Consider the following 17,877-nt stretch of genomic DNA (forward strand, 5'->3'; position numbering starts at 1 on the left):
AATCAACAAGTATTTAAGTGCCTATGTACTAGGTGCCAGAGGTACAAGTACAAAGAATAAAACTGTCCTGAAGGGCAAACTATTTCCTCAGCTCTGGGTATTTCTTGCCTGAACAGAGGAATTAGAAGATAGGAATTGCATTTGGGAAGGAGAGAGGGACAGGGAAGGGACTACTTTCTTCCCCTTCTTTGATCTGGCCTTCCTCCATCTAAGAACTTTAATTTTTTCTTGGACCCTATCTCTTTCCCTCTACTTCTAATAGAACTAGCGGATAGGGGAAGCAGAAGGCAGTCTTAGTAGAAAGCGCACTGAACCTGGACACGCAAAGATCTGAGTTCAAATTCACATTCATATATTCATATTGACATATATCTCAACTTTTTGTTGTTGATGGATAGGAATACAAAAACAAAACCATCTTTCTCTGTCTCTCACTCTCTCACGGCATTTAAGCACTTTAGGCCACATTTTTCTCAAACGGCCTTGGATTGATTGGCCTCTAAAGTTCCTTTCAGTTCTAAATCTACCCTCCTCCCAACCCGGCACAACCTTTTTGTCCAGTGTTCAAACCTTTCTCCCCTCTCTAGGCCTCAGTTTCCCCAGTCACAAAATTGAGGGTGAGGGATGACTACTGAATGAGCTTAAAGATCTCTTCCAGCTCGATCTCGTCAAACTCCCTCACTCAGCAAGCAGGGAAAGGCGGGGCAAGAACAGAACACTGGGGTTGGGGCCGCCCCTTCTTTTCAGGATCCCCTCCAGCTAGGCCGGACTACGCTAGATAGGGAAGACCCATTACCCGAGCAGCCCCAGACTTGCCGTTTGGGGCGTCTCCGGATGGGAGGAGTTACAGGGGCGGAGGCTGGAGTCTGGCGTGACCACTGCGGGCTCGGAGGAAGGCGGAAGGAGCCCAGGGAGGACGAAGTTGCTTTTGGCTGAGCTGCAGCCAAAGGGAGGTGGGCAACTTGCAAGTGGAGCCTCGGACCCAGAGCAGCCATGGAGGCGGGGCTGCTCTTGCAATTCTGCAACTGGAGCACGCTAGTGGTGTGCATGGTCATCAAGTTCCCGCAGATCTTCGCCCTGCTTTCGGCTAAGAGCTCGCGGGGTGTCAGTCTGAAAAGTTTGCTTCTGGAGCTAACTGGGTAAGGATGGAGACGAGACGGGAACCAGGACCGGCCAGGGGCCAGGGTCTTCCTCCTGGAGAAAACCCTTTCGCAATAAAGAAACTCCTGCATTGTCCCTCCTAGGAGTATTGAGTGGCAGATTTGGGCTCTGTTTAAGAAAAAAATAAAAATAAACTAACAATTAGAACTGCCCAAGAGTGGAATGCTGTCCTAAGTGAGAGTGAATTTTGGGTCACTGGAAGTACGCACGAGATGTTTTCCTGTATGGCCTTTGAGATCCCTTCACAATTTGAGATTCTAGGGTAATTGTCACGTTTTCTCTCTTGCACTGAGCCCGGGAGATGGCTCATCCGGGAGGGAGAGCGCATGAGAGTAAGCCCTAGCTTCTGGGAAAGCTTCCTGGGGGCAAGGTCTCTACCAGCAGCCTCGGGGTGTGGCCTGAGCTGGGTGCATTCCTGTCTGCTCACTTAAATGTTCCTGCCTCGCTTACCTTCCCCTTGTTTGCTAGATACATACTTGAGAAGCTGTGACAATTTACTAGAGTGTAAACCTAGTGTTGTTAACTATAGCTTTGGGAATCTGAAGGACTTCAATTTAGGCATTTGCCAATTTATAATTTCTGTAGTAATAAATTCTACTCACTTAAGTGCTATACTCGTAGTAGGAGCTTTTAATGACTATCTGCGCGTTTTGTTGTGGTTGATGGATAGGGATACAAATTTAAAACCCAGACAGCTTTACCATGAGGATCTTCTGTTTGGGGGCTGTCACACGATTACAAAAGTCTTGGGAAACTGTTACCATTTGTAAGCCTCAGTTTCCTCATTTGCAAAATGAGGTTTTTTGTTTTGGTCAGGTTCTTAACTTGGAATCTGTAAATTTGTTTTTGTTTCTTTCAACATTTTTGATCACTATATTTCAATATGTTTGATTTCTTTTGTAATTTTATATATTTTACTTCATGTATTTTATTATTATTATTATTTTTTATTTTATTTATTTATTTTTGCTGAGGCGATTGTGATTATGTGGCTTTCCCAAGGTCACACAGCTAGGAAGTGTGAAGTGTCTGAAGTCATATTTGAATTCAGGTCCTCTTGACTTCAGGGTTGGTGCAATTTCATGTATTTTAAAACATTCAGCCATTCCAGCTGGCTTCATATTGCAGAAAGGGGCCATGTTACTAAAAAAGCTTAGAACTTTTGGACTAGGTGGCCTCTGAAGGCTTTTGCTTTTGATCTGTGATCTTGCAAATTTATAAATTACATGGAAAGACAAACTAATTTGTAAATACTAGGAAAGCATTCTAGCCTTTGGAAAAAGAGGAGCAAAATGTTTTTTAAACCAAGCTTTGAAAGGAAAGAGTATTCTGGGAGATGTGGACAACTGTTGTCTCTGGGAATTCGTGGAGGTGAGAGCTAAAACATGCAATTAGGTGAAAGGCTATTAAGACATTTTATTGGGAACTAGGAGTCCTGGAAGAGGAGTGATCAAACAATCAATATTTATTCAGCTCCTTTGTGCTTAATGCTGGGAATACAAAAAAAAAAAAAAAAAAAAAAAAAAGGGAAAGGACAGTCCTGCTCTCAGAAAGCTGACACTCTTCATGGAGTAGTCCATGAAATAAGTCTGGAAAGTGCAATCGGAGCCATGTCAGAGAATATCCTAAATGCTAGGCTTAGGAAATTATATTTTAGGAAATTCTTAGGATTTCAGCAGGGAAATAATTTAGCCAAAGTTGAATCCTCAGGGTTTTTTTTGTATTTGTTGTTCTTGCTTTTTGCAATAGGGTGGCCCTTTATAATCTATTTTCAATCACTTTGACCAAATTTCATGTTCTTTTCACCTATTCTTTTTGCAAGCCAAATTAGACTTCTCCCAACTCCACATCCAGTTTCTCACCTTTATGCTTTCTTACAGGTTATCCCTCACCCTTGGAATATACACCCTACTCAATTTTCAGAATCATCCACTCAGATGCTACAAGATCTTTCTTGGAAATCTTCTTTAGTATTCTCTTCCTTTTAGAAATCTCCTAGATCACAATTAGTCTCTTTCTTGTCGCCTTCATTCATCAATCCTCATGGGTGCAATGATCATCTTTCTGCTGATGATTTTGAAATTTACTTATCAAGCCTTAAAATATCTACTGCCTTCCAGTTTTGTATATCCAAATGTCTTTTGGATATCTTATAATGAATGCTTGTCTAAAATTATGTCCAAAACTAATCATTATGCCAAACTCTTCCTTCTTCCTAACTACTCTTATATAGGGGTTACAGAGAAAGCCTGAAGCACTTGATAAGATTGTAAAACTCCCAGAGGCAGGATAGGAACAGCACTGATTAACCCACCCTGGCATCCTGCTTCATGATGTAAGTCTTTCCCCCCACTTCCCTCCATTCACTTCATGGTATCTTTGTCCTTCTCATATATAGCAAATTCCTTTAGCTTTTAGGGTTACCTGCCAGTCAGTGGTGTAACCTCCTTTCCTTGCTAACAATAATATTTCTATTTTTCTCCCGAATTTATTTCACATTTGCTACTCCTGGTGTCTACTTTACATCTTCATTTTGTCTGTAATCTCTTCTTGTAAATAAAGGTAACTTTTGGCAAAAAGAATGTCATTGTGGATTCTTCACTTGTTCCTTGAGCCTTGCACCTTTTACCTCGCACCTTGTATATTGAATTAAGAATTGCTGCCTTGTCCTATCAAGAGTAACTTAATAAATCTGACATTTTGGCCTTCTGAGTAGTGATCTTTTCACCATAAGCTCTTATTGCCTCCCCCAGTCAGTAGGAATACTAATATAAAATGTCTACTACTGCTGGGTGTCATAGGAGATACAGGAAATGTTTAATGGTCTTTGAGACCAGCTTTGAGAAGCTAATAGTTTGGTCTTGGAAGCAAAATATACAACTATAAAATGCAGCAGAAAATAATGCAATTCAAAAAAAATCTCTAATCAGTTCCCACTTTTTATGGTATTGCTAGTAGAAACTAGAGCATTCTGAGTAAGGCAGCATAGTTGTAGCCAAAAGGGCACCAGACTTTCAGAGACCTGGGTCTCAGACTGCTGTCTGTGCTGCTTAGCTGTTCTGGAGCTTTGAGCAAATTATTAATGGTGTCTTTGCTTCATTTTGTGCTACTAGATCTCTAATGACTTGCACAGTATCCGACAGATATATGTGCCTGATATAAGTTAAATTTACTTGATTGAACATTTGCACCTTTCCCTGTTTTCATCAGCAAAACGAGGTCAGGAAGACTTTTCTCTTGCCTTTCTCATCAATGTTAGAAGATTTCAGTAAGATAATGGATCTGAGAATTGTCTATACACTAAAGTGCTTTACCAATGGAATAAAAAAATTAATAATAAATAACATAATGTTATTTGAATCTGTAGTCTCATCAATTTAAAAGTCCACTGATGATAGAGATTGCTTTCTCATCCTTCTGTATTATTCCATTATTCCACTAAATTGTTTGTTTAGCTGATTTGAATTTTTTGAATACTTAATTCCCCGCCCCCCATTTATGACTACTATCACTAAGGGGGATAGTGGGGGGAGGCTTATTTATTCCACAAGCCCACTTATCTTCTGTGTGTATTTTCCCCAAATGCCTAGAAGGGAGAATAGATTTCTTAACAATAACAGGCCATTCTTAGGAAATGTACAAGTGGGATAAAAGAGAAAGATAGTAGAAAATAAGTTTCTCAGCTGGAGTCTTACTAATCACTTAGCTTATAAAATTTTCACCTAAGAAGTATAAAAAATTTTATCCTAATTTTACAGATGAGGAAAATGAAGCTCAGAGAGACTAACTTGCCCAGTCACACAGGTAGTAAAGTAGAGAGCTGAATCCTCTAATTCCAAATCCATGCTTTTGCCATTACATAACAGCTCCAAATTTACTTATCCCTCATTCAAGCCTTTCAGTCTGTTTTCAATCTATCTTTCCAATCTTCTTATTGAAAAAGACTGAGTCTTTTTCAGTCATGTCCCACTCTTTGTGGCTCCATTTAGGGTTTGGTTGGCAAAGAGCCCAGTGGTTTGCCATTTCTTTCTCCAGCTCATTTTATGGATAATGGAACTAAGGCAGAGTGAAATGATTTGCCCAGGGTGACACAGCTCGTAAGTATTTTAGGGCAGTTTTGAGCTGAGGTCTTTTTGACTGTCCACTACTCCACCAAATTGCTTTTCCAGCCTTACTTCCTTAAATGCATTTTACTTCTTTTCTGTTTTGTATTTTTGCCTCTGAACAGGATAGTCTTGGTGGTTCAGTAGAAGAGTGCTGGGTGTGGAGTCAAAAATACCTTCTCAAATCTGGCCTTAGATATATGAGTAAGTCACTTAATCTGTTTTCCTCAATCCCCTGGAGAAGGAAGTGGCGAACAGCTCTAGTATCTTTGCCAAGAAAACCTCATGGACAGTATGGCCCATGGGGGCATGAAGAGTCAGACACAACTGTATGAAACAACTCTGAATGAAGTCGTTTTGAGATCAGATCTGAATTGCCCTTGGGAAAATGATTAAAAATCATATTTCTTATGCTGCAAAACTGAGAAAGGAAGACTAGGACGTCTTAAAGTTCATAAATATAATATTCTGTGAGATGAGACTTGGTTTGAATAAGCTAAACACTTGTCCATTGGACCCAGAACTGAGAAGGCAGCAAGGTGAGATGGAAAAAGCAGCAAGGTGAGGTGCAAAAAGCCTTTACCATCCAGTAGCTTGAGTTTGGGCCATAACCTTAGCACTCTTAATTATGTTGACAAATCATCATTTAACCTCCCTTGACTTCAGTTTCCTTCTCCAAAATGTACTAAAAAGAAATCCTCCCCATCTTCTAAGGTCTTTTTGTGAATAAAAGTACTTTATAAAAGTGAATTGCTGTAAACTAACAATATGGTACTGATGATGGCAGTGAATAACTTCTTTCTCTGAAAGTGCTGGACCTACTACCTTGCTGTCAAGGAACTGTGAGAGGATGAGTGCTGACTATGATCAGGAAAACATCTTGGTATCCCCCAGGCCTGACTTCACCCAGAGACCGTGGTTCTTGAAGTTCACTTTAATTCTGATCAGAAAAAAACTGGAAAGAGGATAGAGTCTATATTTTGGAAGAGAAAGGAGACAAAGAGTACATATTTGGTCTTCTTTTTTCATTCATAGCTTTGTGTGGGCTATATCATTAGGAGATGACTTCATCAGGCTAGGTCATAAATTATAGATCTAGCAGAGGCTCAAAAGCTATATAGTCTGTCTAAACCTGTGTTTTATAGAAAGAACCAAAACACAGAAAACAAATTTGAAGTCATCAGCGTACAGAGCTAAAATTCAAATCCATGCTTCTTTGAACTATATCATGCTTCCTCTTTAAAAACAGAAAGGTATTAAGTATACATAGAGTCTAGAAAAGGGATAGTTGGGTCCTAAAAAGACCCCATAAGTTCCCTGAGGTAGGAATTGTCTTTTGCCTCTTTTTGTATCTGTAGTACTTAGCACAGTATCTGGTTCTTCCTTCTTTTTTCCCTTCCTTCCTTGTTTCTTTCTTTCCTTTTTTCTCCTGCTCTTCTTCCTCTTCCTCCTTTACCTTAATATCTTCGTATAAAATGAGCAAACTGGACTAAGTCATCCCTAAAAGCTCATCTAGCTCTAAATCTTATGATCCTGAAAGCTGTTCAAGCATTACCTGAACCATCCTCCATAATAAACACATATTGGAGGGTAAAAATGGGGATGGGCTGAGACCAGAAAGTTTGTGCATTTGTTTTTAAGACTGTTTCACATGGAAAGTATAGGTAACCTGATTGTTTAAATGTTCAACTTGGGCATGTCGTTGCATAGATTACTCAGAAAATTACAGTTCTAAATTCAGCCATCTCCTAATCATTGTCCCGTAATTAGAGTGGCTCATTGAACTGAGGGTTTCCTTTTCTTTTCTTTCTTTCAGCTAATTTTGTCTTGTCAAAATGTATTAGTTCAGCTTTGGTCAAAATTGGGGGTGGGGGATGGAATGCCATATTCTAAGCTTTGCAGATTTTTCACTTCTACTAAGAACCCAGCAGCCAACTTCTTTGTCCTGCTTCCTTTCTTATTCCTGATATAAAGCAGCAGCCATGGAAAAATGGCAAGGAAGAAAAAAGTATCAACATTCCCATTATTCATCCTCATCCCAAATCCAAGTTCCTGGCTTACTTTTTTAAAGACAATTCAGGTTAAATGACATGCCTGGAATTGTACAGCTAGTAATTCAGATTTTAACTCAGATCTTCCTGACTCCAGGGCCAGTACTGTATCTACTGTACCACCTACCTGTCTTTCCTCTTCATTTGACTTCTACCCTCATCAAAAGTTGGCTCAAATACTACTTCTTCTTTTTAGCTTTTTCTAGTCATTCCAAGTTGAAGAAGCAGTCTGTACAGTGGAAATAACACTGTATTTGGAGTCACAGGACCTGGATTCAAATTCTTTTTTCTACTATTGATTTTTTCTTGACTTCAGTTTCCTCATCTGTAGAATGTGGAACTGGAATAGATGGGATCAGCTGTGATCTGGATTTGCTGGAGTAATAGTTTGCCAACTCCTGAACTAGACAGCTGATCATGAACATCCACGAATATCTTTTCAGCCCAAAGAAGTGATCTCTCCCTCCTATAAATTACCTTATTGCTTAACTATCTTTCACAGAATACATCCTTAAGACTGTATGAATGGGGCAGCTAGGTGGCGAAATGGATAAAGCACTAGCAGACACTTAATACTTCCTAGTTGTGTGACCCTGGTCAAGGCACTTAACCCCGATTGCCTCAGAAAAAAAAAAAAAAAAACTAAGCATAAATGACGTTGCAAAGGACTCAAGAGCTCATTTCCTCCAAACCCTTCATTGTATAGGGTTGGCTAGGTGGCACAGCAAAAACAGTGCTGGGTTTGAAAACAAGAAGACTCCTTAGTAAGTGTGACCCTGGGAAAGTCACTTAATCCTATTTGCCTCAGTTTCCTAAATGGGATCACAAAGAGTTGGGCACGACTGAAAAACGACACAAAACTACAATTTGTTTAGTCATTTCCCATTTGATAGGCATAAACTTTGTTTCCAATTCTTAGCTATCACAACAAATGTTCCTGTGAATATTTTGGAGTATATGGGGACTTTTTCCTGTACTGATGGCTTCCTTGTGGATATAATTCTAGTTGTGGAGTTTCTGTTTTAAAGGATATGGACATTTTATATGTTTAGCAAGATTGTACATGTATACCCTATGTCAAATTGCTTGCTATCTTGGAGTGAGGAAAAGGAGGGATGGAAGGAAAAAATTTGGAATTTTTTCAAAATTGAAAAAAAAAAGTACAAGTTGTTTTTACATATAATTGGAAAAAATAAAATATTTTTTAAAAACCTAAAGGGTATGGATGCTTTAGTCACTTTGTGTAATTCCAGAATGTTTTCCAAAATGCTTGCACCATTTCAAAGCTCCAACAATTCCTCCAGCATTGATGGTTGTCACTTTTGTCATTTTTGCCAATTTTCAGGGTATAAATTGAAACCTTAAGGATTTTTTAAAATGTGCATTTTCTTTATTATTAGTGATCTGGAGACTTTTCATGTAATTATGAATACTTTGCAGTTCTTTTAAGAACTATTTATTCATATCTACTTGGGAATGGCTTTGTCTATGTTTCTATCTTGGATGTTAAATTTTTATTAGAAAAATTCTATACAAAGATTTTTCCCATTTGACTACTTCTTATTTTATCCAAGATACAATAATGTTGGGTATGTAAAAGCTTTTAGTTCAAGTAATCAAAGTTATCTATTTTTATCTTTTGTAATTCCCTCTATTTCTTGTTTGGTTAATCCTATGAGATCCATTTGTCTTTAAACTCCCTCAATCTTCAGATGAGGAAACTAAGCAAGCGATTTGCATAGGGTCACACAGCATGTTAGTGGCAAAACCAGTAATTAATATCATTGAGAGCCAAAAGGGAACTTAGATATTATCTAATTCTATACCCTCATTTTACAGAGGCAGAAATTACCAGTAAATTGTTACTTGCCCAAGGTCACACAGAGGCAGAGATGATATTAGAACCCAGGTCCCCTGGCTTAAAATCTAGAATTTTTTCTGCTCTACCCCACTGCAGTCTTTTATTTTATTTCTTGTTTATTATTTGTATCTGTTTTCCCTGTGAAATTGAAAATTGAAAAATGAGAGATTAATGTATGTGGTATACAGCATGCCACTGCCATGTTCACTTGAAGTATTTGTTGTTTTTCATGAATAGTTTTTTTCTTTCTCTTTTTTATTCTTCGTTATTTGGGGAAAAGGGATATATCTGGAAGTGAAAGTGACACAAAACCCCAAGAATCAATAGAGATAAATAAAATAAAATTGGCAGTCTGTGAATGGTATAAATGGCAACTTTTAAATCACTTATGAATGAAGATACCATATTTTCAGCCATTTTGGATAAACCTGTATTAATTAAGTCCAATACCCAAATAAGGAGAGAAGCAGCTTCATTCCTAATCCCTTTTGGGGGGTAATAGAAGCCAAGCAACTGAGATTTTATGTAACTGGTAAATGAAGAAGGAATGATAACTTTTTCTCATATGTACAGTTTTCACATCATTAGGCCAAAGTGCTTATTATTATTTGGCTCTTGGTAAGTTAAGGGACATTCAAATCAATTGTAAAAGCTTATGATTTCATAGATTTATTGCCCGATTCATAACATCTCACCTAATGTTTTTTAAGCACCCTGGCTATGTGGTCAAAACCTAGCCCTGGCCCTTAACCTATACTCGCTTACCAGGTTACTTAAGTACAGCTTCAATATTCCCACAAAGAACCTTCAAAGATATAGTTTCTGATCCTTGGAAGAGTATATAATCCAAGACAAATACTGATGGGTGTGGAGATAAAAGGTACAAAAGTTCCTTAGAGAGCAGAATGATAAAGTGATATCAAATAGACCAGATGATACCCAGGTTTTGCTAAGATTGTTCCTCTAACAATAATAGCTTATATTTCTATAGTACTTTAATATTTATAATACACTTTATCCTCATAAACAGTCTTTTGAAGTATATGCTATTATTAATCTCATTTTATAGTTGAAAAAATGAGGGAGATGGGCAAAATGACCTGCTTAGGATCACAAAGCTGGTGTCTGAGGTAATGGGCCAGAACTCTGGAGAAATGTACTTAAAACAAAGATTCTTACAACAAGGTATTAATTTAGTCAGTGAAATTGATGAGACAATGGTTATCTAGTTTAGCATGGTGATTAATAGTTCTCTAGTTCAGTATGATTGATTTAATATTACAACAAATAATGGTTCCCTAGTGATATACTTATATTCCGTATACTGCACATAAACTGGGACAAACTCAGCCAGAAAAGGGCTTGGAGACAGAGCCAGAGAAGACAGAGGACTGGAGGCTGGAGCATAAGCCCTAGGATTCAGACATTCATTCCACCTCCCACCACTGTGGGGTATTAGAACACATTCAGAGAAGATAGAGGACTGGAAGTTGGCCTGTCCTTCTACTTCCCCCACTGAGACCAAGGTTCATCTGAAGGGCGTCCAAAAAGCTAGCTGAGCCCCAGACAAGGAGACAAGATTGTGAAGGAGATAATAAAGAATTTGGACTTTATCTCTGGCTATTATCGTGGTGATTACTCAGCTGAAACAAAGGCTGGTCCAAAGACCTCCAGAAAACCAACCAGAACATTACAGTCTGAGGCAGCATTTGAATTCAGATCTTTTTTCAAATGGTGTATCTAGCTCTCTATTCTCTGTGCTACTTCACCCCTGAAGAGGGTACTGTGTCAAGACAGCTGGCAGATTTCCTTCATGATTAAGGCTGAGACCTGTTCTGGAGTCTATCCGGAGCTTTATTAGGGAAAACTTTAATTATATGAAGGATAGACCTGGGTGTTCTGTAAATAGTGGCAAGACTTTGTGAATTCCTAGCGAGTTAGAGAGGAATTCCATCAGAAATTCTTCTGAGTTGGGTAGTACATGGGAAACTTTTGGAGGAGAATGTGGAATTTGGAGTTAGGAATATCTAGATTCAAATTCTCACCTTTGATCCTCACTATGTGACTATGAGAGAGTCATATGACTTCTGATAATACCTGTAGTAAAGTGACTGCTTCAGGCTTCAAATGAGGTTTAAGGCAGCCAGACATGGTGTACAAGGCTCTGGGCTTGCAATCAGGAAGAAGTGGATTCATAATGACCTGTCTGATACTTAGTATCCTTGACAGTAAATCATTCCCTTTTTTATGCACCTTTTATTTGTCATCTATAAAATGGAAATAATAATATTTATGCATTGACTTCATAGGACTATTGTGAGGCTCATGTGAGATTATGTCTGTACAGCAGACATTTAAAACTTTAAAGTATTATGTAAATGCCAGTTATATTAATAATAACAATAATAAACAAAGATGAACAGGAAGTCTGTAGACTTGGGTTCTCTTAAACCTATTTCCAAGTTTTCACTAACTTTTTCTCACTGTAAAGTGAGCTTTAAAGGAACTTTAAACTTTTTCCAATTGTTTAAGATTTGTCATTCTATGAAATCCCAAGAATAAAAAGCATACTAAAATTCCTGTCTGTGCTAATGAAATTGTATTTTAAGGGGGGGGGAAAGTCCATGAATGACTTTTGTGACTTATAGTCACAATGTTCTAACTGGAAGTCAAGTAAAAGGAAGGGATTCAATAAAAGGATGAGCATGATGAAGGCTGGAGGTGTGCAGCCAGGTGGGAGATGGCTTGGATCCCTATTAATAAAGGATCTGGAAGGAGCTTTCCTCACAGTAGCCTTGGGGGGTGGGGGGGGAGGAAGGGGGGAGGAGAGAGGGAAGTACAGTACAAGTATTACTGTGCCCATTATACAGAGGAACCAGAAAGAGAGTTAGGGAGTAAGGTAAAATAATTTTCCCAGGGTACAAACAATACCCAAGTGTTGGGATCACAACTTGAATCCAGTTCTTCTGTTTGTTGAACAAATGCTTAAAAACAGAAGAAAACAAACCTCAATACATGTGAGAAAGAAACTGTTCATAAATAAAAATACTCTCTTCCCCTTGGATTTAGTTTCAAAGTTTTTATGCCTGTAAAGTATCTGACATTGTGAATTATATTTTCTTGAATAGTGGTTTTGCTGAAGCCTGTTTTCCCAGTTTAAATGACCAGATTGGACTAAAGGAGTGAGCCCTTGCCTTAGATCTGGCATGATGAAGTCACTTAATTCCTCTCTACTCAGGTTTCAGAGTTCCTGTACCCTCAGCTTCTCCCTAGGACATTGGCAGGAATGGTGCAAAGAAGCATTCTTAGTGCCACTAAGGGAGGGGCAGTGAATTAGCAACTGAAGTGAGCATGGGCTTAAGGGTATCCTCTCCCGCCCCTTACCCCTCACCGCCAAGGATAAGGCATCTTAAAAGATACCCGAGAAACAGGCTGCAGGCATAACAATGATAAATATGATGACATTTTGGGGTAAATGAGTGAAGAATTGAAACTGTTTTGAATTTGGGTGATTGGGAAGATGATGGTACCCTGGACAACAGGAAGAGGGAAGATCAGAGGAAAAATACTGAGCTTTCCTTTGGACTTTTGAGCTTGGGATACTTACAGGATATTCAATTAGATATGTCCAAAATGATGGTAGTGATGATGGACTACAACTCAGGAGAGAGCGTAAGGTTGAATATAAAAAGCTGATAATCATTTGCATAGAGATGATAATTTGATACCATGTGAACTAATGAGATCACATAGAAGGAAAAAAAGAAGAGGCACCAGTAAAGAGTCTGGGTGGAAGGCACTCATAATTAAATGTTTATATATAACAAGGATGAAAATCCAGAAAAAGACAGGAGAAGTGGCCAAACAGGTAGGAAGAGAATGGAGAAATCAATGTCACTAAAACCTAGAGGGAAAAGATCATTCAAGAAGTCATCAGCAGAGAGATCAAGAAAGAAGACTGAGGAAAGGCTATTAACTAGAATATTGCTAAAAGGAGAACCTGGGCTTGAGTCTCAACTCTAGTAGTGATCCAGAAAGGGGGCTTAGAAGACTCCTAAATCCAACATTTCATTTTATAAAGAGTAGAAGCATTATGGAAAAATGAGAAAAAGTGTTAAACTTGGAGTCAACTGGATTTGGTTCAAAACCTGTATCTGCAACAGGTTTAACCATGGACAAGTCTTTTCTGGACCTCAATTTCCCCATTGATAAAATAAGGAGATTAGGCTGAATGACTGCTAATGTCCCTTCTAGCGCTGTACACAGCAAGAGTAAGATTGTGTGATGATCAACTATGAAAGACTTGGTTCTTTCTCAGTGGTTCCGTGACCCAAGGCAATTCCAATAAACTTTGAATAGAAAACCCCATCTGTATCCAGAGAAAGAACTGTGGAGAAAGAATGTAAACCAACAAATACTACATTTGCTTTTTTTCTTTTTCTTCTGTTTTTTTTTTCCCTTTTGTGGCTTTTCTCTTTTATTCTGATTTTTCTCTCCCAACATGCTTCATAAAGAAATGTGTGTTTAAAAAATAATAATGTACATGTATAACTAGGAAAAAAAAAAGAAAACAATAAAAAAGGTTAGAAAAAAAGAATACTTGCTGAAGTGAATAGGGATTGGATCAGATGATCTCTAAAGTCTCTCCTGGCTAGTTTCTCCTGGCTCTAAATCTACCTTTAAGCTTGGAACTTTCAACCTGCTCTACCTGTCTCACTTGATGATAGAATGAAGTTAAAGAGACAAAGTATCAAAAGCAGGTCAAAGATTAGAACAGTCTGTAAGGTCTTTACTACCTCTACCCCTGTTGCTTTAGCATTTTGTTGAAGTCAGTCAGTTTCAAGTATAGTCTTTTAAGAAAAAAAATGGTAGGAATTGTATTATATGATTGTACCTGTAAAGAGGCTTTTCATTTATTTTAGGTTTATAGACATAGATTTATATGTTTACACATATTTAATGAGCTAATCCAACTATACTGATGTATGTGTGTGTGTGTATATATGTATATATAAGCTTTAATATATTTAAAGTATAGTAAGATTGGACTCCCAGTTAAGATGGCGGAGAGGAGGCTCACAGCTGCATAAGCTCCACGCTTTCTCTCACTATCCATTTCATTACAAGCCTCTGAATCAATGCTTGACTGAAAAAAACCCACATATAGTTACTAAGAGAAGCCATCCTTGAGATCCGCCAAGAAAGGTCTGTCTTTACTGGAGGGCTGGGACGGTTTTAGATCGGGCGCAGGCGGCGGGCAGCAGCAGTGAGAGCACGGGAGCAGACTGGAGAGGGGGTGGAGAGTGATCGCAGCCGTCTCTGCGGGGAGAGCTTCGCTACAGGACTGGATACTTTGCTCCGGCAGCAAGTCAGCAGCCCAGCAGAGAAGCTAAAAACACCGGGGCTGAAGAATACAACCCCAAACAGCTGGAGTCTCTCAGGACCTGGCCGCTCCCCTCCTTCTCCCCCCACAGTGACTCAGCACGCTTTGGGATCTCAGAGCACAGGCGCAGCACAGTCCTGCTAGTGCCTCACTGCTGCCCCCTGCAGTCTGTAGAGGAAGCTCGATAACACACCCAGCCCCCCCCCCCCCAAAGAAAGACTCCAGTTTTTTCTGTTTTTCTTTGGTAGTTTGTCTCTGATTAATAGACAGAATGAGCAAGAAGCTGAAGAGGACTTTAACCCTTGACAGCTTCTATACAGATAGAGAGCAGACTCTAAATCCTGAGGAGACTAAAAACAGGCAGTCCCCAGGTGAATCCCCAAAGGAGGAGAGCATCTGTTCCTCAGCACAGATGAACCTCATAGAAGTGATTAAAAAGGCTCTCACAAGGGAGCTAGAAGAAAAATGGGAAAAGGAGAGGGAGGCTTGGCAAAAGAGCCTGGAGAAGTCAGTTAAAGAGAGAGTGGATAAAGAAGTAAAATCCTTGAAAAATAGGATTAGTGAACTGGAAACATAAAACAGCTCTCTAAAAAACAAAATTGGCGAAATAGAAAAAAATTCCACAGAACAAAAGAACTCAATTGGACAATTAGAAAAAGATTTTAAAAAAGTGAGTGAAGAGAACACTTCACTGAAAATCAGACTTGAACAAGTGGAATTGAATGACTCGAGGAGATAAGAAGAATCAGTCAAGCAAATCCAAAAAAATCAAACAATGGAGAAAAATGTGAAATACCTTCTGGGGAAGACAACAGACCTGGAAAACAGATCCAGGAGAGACAATCTGAGAATCATTGGACTCCCAGAAAAACATGATGAAAAAAAGAGCCTGGACACTATTTTCCAGGAAATTATCAAAGAGAACTGCCCAGAAGTCATAGGAACAGAGGAAAAAATAAACGTTGAAAGGATTCATCGATCACCCACTGAAAGGGATCCTAAAATCAAAACACCAAGGAATATAGTGGCCAAATGCCAGAACCCTCAGATGAAGGAAAAAATATTGCAAGTGGCTAGAAAAACCCAATTCAAGTATCAAGGAGCCACAATAAGGATCACCCAGGATCTGGCAGCATCCACATTAAAAGATCGAAGGGCCTGGAATATAATATTCCTAAAGGCTAAGGAACTTGGTATGCAACCAAAAATAACTTACCCAGCGAGAATGAGCATCTTTTTCCAGGGAAGAAGATGGACATTCAACGAAGTAAGCGAATTTCATCTATTTCTGATGAAAAAACCAGAACTTAACAAAAAGTTTGATCTACAAATATAGAACTCAAGAGAAATCTAAAAAGGTAAAGATTAATCTTGGGAACTATATTTTGACTATATAGATGTATAAAGAATACATGTATACCTTGTTCTAGAAATTGATGTGGAAAGGACATTGTACCAGAAAAAGGGTAAAGTGGGGGTAGTACATCTCATGAAGAGGCAAAGGAAACCTATTATATCTGAGAGAAAGAATGGAGGGGGATGAATATAGTGGGTATCTTACTGCCTTCAGAATTGACTTTAAGTGAAAAATCTTAAGACATATTCAATCTATGGTGAAACTTCTCCCATCTCATTGAAAAGTGAGAAGGGAAAAGTGAAAAGGGAAGGAATAAGCTAAGGGGAAGGGAATACGGGAACTGGGAGGGAAAGGGGTAAGATAGGGGGAGGGATACTAAAAAGGGAGGGCTGTGAGAAGCAAGTGGTGCTCACAAGCTTAATACTGGGAAGGGGGGGAAAGGGGAAAGAAGGGAGGAAAGCATAAACCAGGGTTAACAAGATGGCAAGTAATACAGAATTGGTCATTCTAACCATAAACGTGAACGGGGTAAACTCCCCCATAAAGAGGAAGCGGTTAGCAGAATGGATTAAAAGCCAGAATCCTACAATATGTTGTTTACAGGAAACACACCTGAAGCGGGGAGATACATGCAGGTTAAAGGTAAAAGGTTGGAGCAAAATCTACTATGCTTCAGGTGAAGTCAGAAAAGCAGGGGTAGCCATCCTGATCTCAGATCAAGCTAAAGCAAAAATTGATCTAATTAAAAGAGATAAGGAAGGACACTATATCTTGCTAAAGGGTAGCATGGATAATGAAGCACTATCTATATTAAACATATATGCACCAAGTGGGGTAGCATCTAAATTCTTAAAAGAGAAACTAAGAGAGCTGCAAGAAGAAATAGACAGTAAAACTATAATAGTGGGAGATCTCAACCTTGCACTCTCAGAATTAGATAAATCAAACCACAAAATAAATAAGAAAGAAGTCAAAGAGGTAAATAGAATACTAGAAAAGTTAGATATGATAGATCTCTGGAGAAAATGTAATGGAGACAGAAAGGAATACACTTTCTTTTCAGCAGTTCATGGAACCTATACAAAAATTGACCATATATTAGGACATAAAAACCTCAAACTCAAATGTAGTAAGGCAGAAATAGTAAATGCATCCTTTTCAGACCACGATGCAATGAAAATTACATTCAACAAAAAAGCAGGGGGAAGTAGACCAAAAAATAATTGGAAACTAAATAATCTCATACTAAAGAATGATTGGGTGAAACAGCAAATCATAGACATAATTAATAACTTCACCCAAGAAAACGATAATAATGAGACATCATACCAAAATGTATGGGATGCAGCCAAAGCGGTAATAAGGGGAAATTTCATATCTCTAGAGGCCTATTTGTATAAAATAGAGAAAGAGAAGGTCAATGAATTGGGTTTGCAATTAAAAATGCTAGAAAAGGAACATATTAAAAACCCCCAGTCAAACACTAAACTTGAAATTCTAAAAATAAAAGGTGAGATCAATAAAATTGAAAGTAAAAAAACTATTGAATTGATTAATAAAACTAAGAGTTGGTTCTATGAAAAAACCAACAAAATAGACAAACCCTTAGTAAATCTGATTAAAAAAAGGAAAGAGGAAAATCAAATTGTTAGTCTTAAAAATGAAAAGGGAGAACTCACCACTAACGAAGAGGAAATTAGAGCAATAATTAGGAGTTACTTTGCCCAACTTTATGCCAATAAATTCGACAACTTAAATGAAATAGAAAAATACCTCCAAAAATACAGCTTGCCCAAACTAACAGAGGAAGAAGTAAATATCCTAAACAGTCCCATCTCAGAAAAAGAAATAGAACAAACTATCAATCAACTCCCTAAAGTATAGTAAGATTTTTGGAGCACCTTGTATGTATGATGAAATCTTTACACATAGAGACTTCTTCTAATAAGACTGTCAGGAAC

The 17,877-nt window shown here is 38.4% G+C and overlaps 1 protein-coding gene across 1 annotated transcript in view; it reads left to right on the forward strand.

The window, feature by feature from the left end:
• The first annotated feature begins 819 nt into the window (after positions 1–819).
• The window catches only part of SLC66A3 (solute carrier family 66 member 3), a 34,415-nt gene continuing 17,357 nt past the window's right edge, over positions 820–17,877 (forward strand). The window contains exon 1 of the mRNA XM_051975428.1: positions 820–1,139. Within this exon, the coding sequence (XP_051831388.1) occupies positions 994–1,139 (146 nt within the window). The 5' untranslated portion in view covers positions 820–993. The remainder of the gene's footprint in view (positions 1,140–17,877) is intronic.

Source organism: Antechinus flavipes, chromosome 2, assembly GCF_016432865.1.
Source record: "Antechinus flavipes isolate AdamAnt ecotype Samford, QLD, Australia chromosome 2, AdamAnt_v2, whole genome shotgun sequence".
Lineage (NCBI taxonomy): Eukaryota > Metazoa > Chordata > Mammalia > Dasyuromorphia > Dasyuridae > Antechinus > Antechinus flavipes.